Source organism: Austrofundulus limnaeus, unplaced genomic scaffold (genome assembly GCF_001266775.1).
Source record: "Austrofundulus limnaeus strain Quisiro unplaced genomic scaffold, Austrofundulus_limnaeus-1.0 Scaffold320, whole genome shotgun sequence".
NCBI lineage: Eukaryota > Metazoa > Chordata > Actinopteri > Cyprinodontiformes > Rivulidae > Austrofundulus > Austrofundulus limnaeus.
Genome location: NW_013952722.1, coordinates 573,813 through 577,637, shown reverse-complemented (window position 1 = coordinate 577,637; position 3,825 = coordinate 573,813). Strand labels below are relative to the sequence as shown.

Below are 3,825 nucleotides of genomic sequence, written 5' to 3'. Positions count from 1 at the left end.
TTTTCTCATCTTAGCTTTTAGTTACAAACTTGCAAATTTTTAGCTTTTAGGAAACATTGTGCTACATTTAGGTTTAGCTGATTTTAACTGCTAGCTACAGTTGGGTTTATTTTAATATTTAGCGTCAATTAAGCTTATTTTAGCATTTAATTACCTTTTTGCAACTTTAGTTACTATTTTGTTAATTTAAGATTTCAGATTCCATTTGACTGCATTAAACTTTTAGCTATAGATTACCTATTTTAGCTATAATTGCATATTTTATCCTTTAGCTGTGGCTGCTATGTTTTACTTCTTTCTAGCATTTTTTTTTTTTTGCTATAATTAGGTTTTACCCAAGGTTTATTTGTTTTAACTTTTAGTAAGGATTGTATTACTTTTAGCTTTCAGTTACAGCTTTATCTGTACAGTCTRTTTTGTTTCTCAGTTCAGCCATGAGAATATCAGACAGAATTAGCTGTAAGACGTGAAAATCGTAACTGTTGTAAACAGCAATGAATGTAAGACTCATGTTTGTCAAATACACTAAGTCACTGTAGACTTGCCAGATAGTTGTCCAGACAGCCTGGGCTTGACATATAGAAAAACATTTTGAAATGAATGTTGTCATTTTATGAGTGTAGCTTTTATTTAGCTCTGGAGGATCAACACAGATGGTAAATTGCCTGAAGCTAAAAAAATAATAATTACAATAAAAATCTGTCACTGTTATTGCTCAGCCTTCAAACAAGATGACAGCCGCAAATGTGATCAGAAAAACTAAACAGTGTCTCTCATGGTGTTCAGTGTTGATGACTTAAATAAAAACTGTGAGGTCAAAGTCCAGTCCCATCCCTACAGCTGGCTCTGACTGCAGCCAGAGCCCAGTATTTTATATTAAAACAATGTTTTTTGCATTTCATTTCAAATATTTACATTACTTTATACATGTTGTTAACTTATTGTACCAACCTTTGATAGCCCTCAGCCAGTAGGGTGAGTGTGGTTTCTATGCTTCTTGCCAGGGGTACTGGGGTGAGAAGGATCTGACGGGGGTGGAAGGTGATATTTGGAAGATGGAGGATAATGGTGATCGACAACTCTCTGTAGGGATGTTGTCCTTCATTTCTCTCCTCTGAATTCACTCCCAAATACAGTGGGATGGAAAGTTTGGTCACCTTTTCTCCTGATGGATAAAAAATATATCAAATAATAAATGAGTAACATAAAGGTAATTTTGGGGTAACATAGGTGTAATTACAAGTTTATTATGTTACATAAAGAGTATTAACTGTGAAATCTATAGGGTGCTTTCTGAGTAATATACAGGGTAATTTCTAAGTAATATACAGGGTAAATTCTGAGTAATATACAGGGTAATTTCTGAGTAATATACAGGGTAATTTCTGAGTAATATACAGGGTAATTTCTGAGTAACATACAGGGTAACTTCTGAGTAATATACAGTGTAACTTCAGAGTAATATACAGGGTAACTTCTGAGTAATATACAGGGTAATTTCTGAGTAATATACGAGGTAACTTCAGAGTAATATACAGGGTAACTTCTGAGTAATATACAGGGTAACTTCTGAGTAATATACAGGGTAACTTCTTAGTAATATACAGAGAAATTTCTGAGTAATATACAGGGTATTTCTGAGTAATATACAGGGTAAGTTCTGAGTAATATACAGAGTAATTTCTGGGTAATATACTGGGTAATTTCTGGGTAATATAGAGGATAATTTCGGAGTAATATACGGGATAATTTCGGAGTAATATACAGGGTAACATCTGAGTAATATACAGCATAACGTCTGAGTAATGTACAGGGTAACTTCTGAGTAATATACGGGGTAATTTCTGGGTAATATACTGGGTAATTTCTGAGCAATATACAAGGTAATTTCTGAGTAATATATAGGATAATTTCGGAGTAATATACAGGATAATTTCGGAGTAACATACAGGGTAACTTCTGAGTAATATACAGGGTAACTTCTGAGTAATATACAGGGTAATTTCTGAGTAATATACAGGGTAACTTCTGAGTAATATGCAGGGTAATTTCTGAGTAATATACAGGGTAATTACAGTAAACTTATGGAGTAAATATGGAATACTTCTGAGGTAGTCCTAGTGCAACATACAGGATTAGTCTAGGGTATATAGTGAGTAACATATATGGACCAGGCTGTATAATGAGGGGAATTGCAACCCTTTACTTCTGGAGTAACATACAGGTATTTATGGGGCAATTACAGGGTAATTTCTGAGCCATATACAGGGTAATTTCTGAGTAATATGCAGGGTAATTTCAGTAAACCTATGGGGTGAATATGGAATACTTCTGAGGTAATTCCAGTGCAACATACAGGATTAGTCTAGGGTGCATAGTGGGTAACATTTGGACCAGGCTGTATAATGAGGGGAATTGCAACCCTTTACCTCTGGAGTAACATACAGGTATTTATGGGTTAATTACAGGGTACTTACCAGGTAACATACAGGGTAATTATGGAGTAACATAAAGCACCCCCCACCCCCCGTAGGTACCCTGTAGTTACGAGTCCATTACATTACCACAAATGATCCCACAACTAACCTTTCACAAGACATCATTGGTCCAATGTCCTCAACATTAAAATGCAGGTCTCAGGAGGTTAGATGAATAATATTTCTTTTTAAATATAAATWTAGGAGTGGACAAGATTCAATAAGTTGAGCACAGACAGGGCTTATCTTAATAAAACAAATATCAACTGTAACTCAATAACTTCCAGGTATTTCTCACCTGTTCTGAGCGCTTCAGGTTTGACAGAAACCACTAACCCCACAGCCTGACCAGGCCTGAGTGTGCCAGATGAAGGAGACACCACACACAGCTGCTGGTCTTTTGTGCTTTGTGCAGGCCCTGACATCACACTGCAGTCAAACCACCAGTGCACACAGTCTTCTGTGACAGCACGCCAGCAAACACTGTCTTCACCCTCTGCTTTCAGCTCCACACTCTGCAGGGGACAGAGTGAACGCCACGAGTAACACAAACACAGGAAGCAATGAGTAACACAAACACAGGAAGCAATTAAAATAACTGTATAAATGAGGACAATCAGTACCTGTGAGTAAGAGTCAAGCTGGGGCTCCACATTAAACTCTAGTCTTGTGGGGGACATGTCCAGTGGAGCAAACAGGGCTAAAACAAAACATTACAAATAACTGCAGTCAGAGTTTAATTAGATTTTACTCTTTGACACAAATAAACCTCAGTGACCCCACCTGTGGCTTGTACCCAGGGTGGCTGCTGCGTGGCCATGGCAACAAAGTGAGGATAAGCTTTGATGTGACTCCTGCTGTCAGCTGTCAGTGAGAYAGACGTGGATGAGGGGGAAGGAGATAAAGAATGGGCGGGCCACCTCACTCCACTGATCATCAGCGGCAGGTAAAAGTCGTGACAGACCACCTGCAGGGAGACGCTTTATCAAAGAATATCTTCAAGTTATACTGTTTTTTTAATCAAGACCAAAATAGCATCATTGAACTCTACATATACTAGAGGTGCACGATAACTATCAGCCCGATAATTATTGGTCGATATCAGGAGATTATGACATCATATTTATCGGTCCAATATCATAACAAACAGAACTGATAATAAATGTACATGTCTGCCAGCGCAGCAGTTAGTGTGCTGATTTATTTTTATTCTTTTTGTTCAAGCTGCTCCCTATCCTGTCTGACCCGAGCAACGTTCAAGTTGCATCGGAAAAAACAACTTTCTCACTAAAGAAATTATTAGAATACTCCGTGCTGAAAAACAACCAGTCATTTTAATAATTATTAA

At 37.3% G+C, this 3,825-nt stretch overlaps 1 protein-coding gene across 1 annotated transcript in view; it reads right to left on the bottom strand.

The window, feature by feature from the left end:
• LOC106527344 (uncharacterized) overlaps positions 1-3,825 on the bottom strand; it is a 130,155-nt gene that overhangs the window by 90,250 nt on the left and 36,080 nt on the right. The window contains exons 22-25 of the mRNA XM_014022186.1: positions 3,261-3,444; positions 3,101-3,177; positions 2,776-2,992; positions 952-1,165 (exon numbers count right to left, since the gene is read on the bottom strand). Coding sequence (XP_013877640.1) covers positions 952-1,165; positions 2,776-2,992; positions 3,101-3,177; positions 3,261-3,444 — 692 coding nt within the window. The remainder of the gene's footprint in view (positions 1-951; positions 1,166-2,775; positions 2,993-3,100; positions 3,178-3,260; positions 3,445-3,825) is intronic.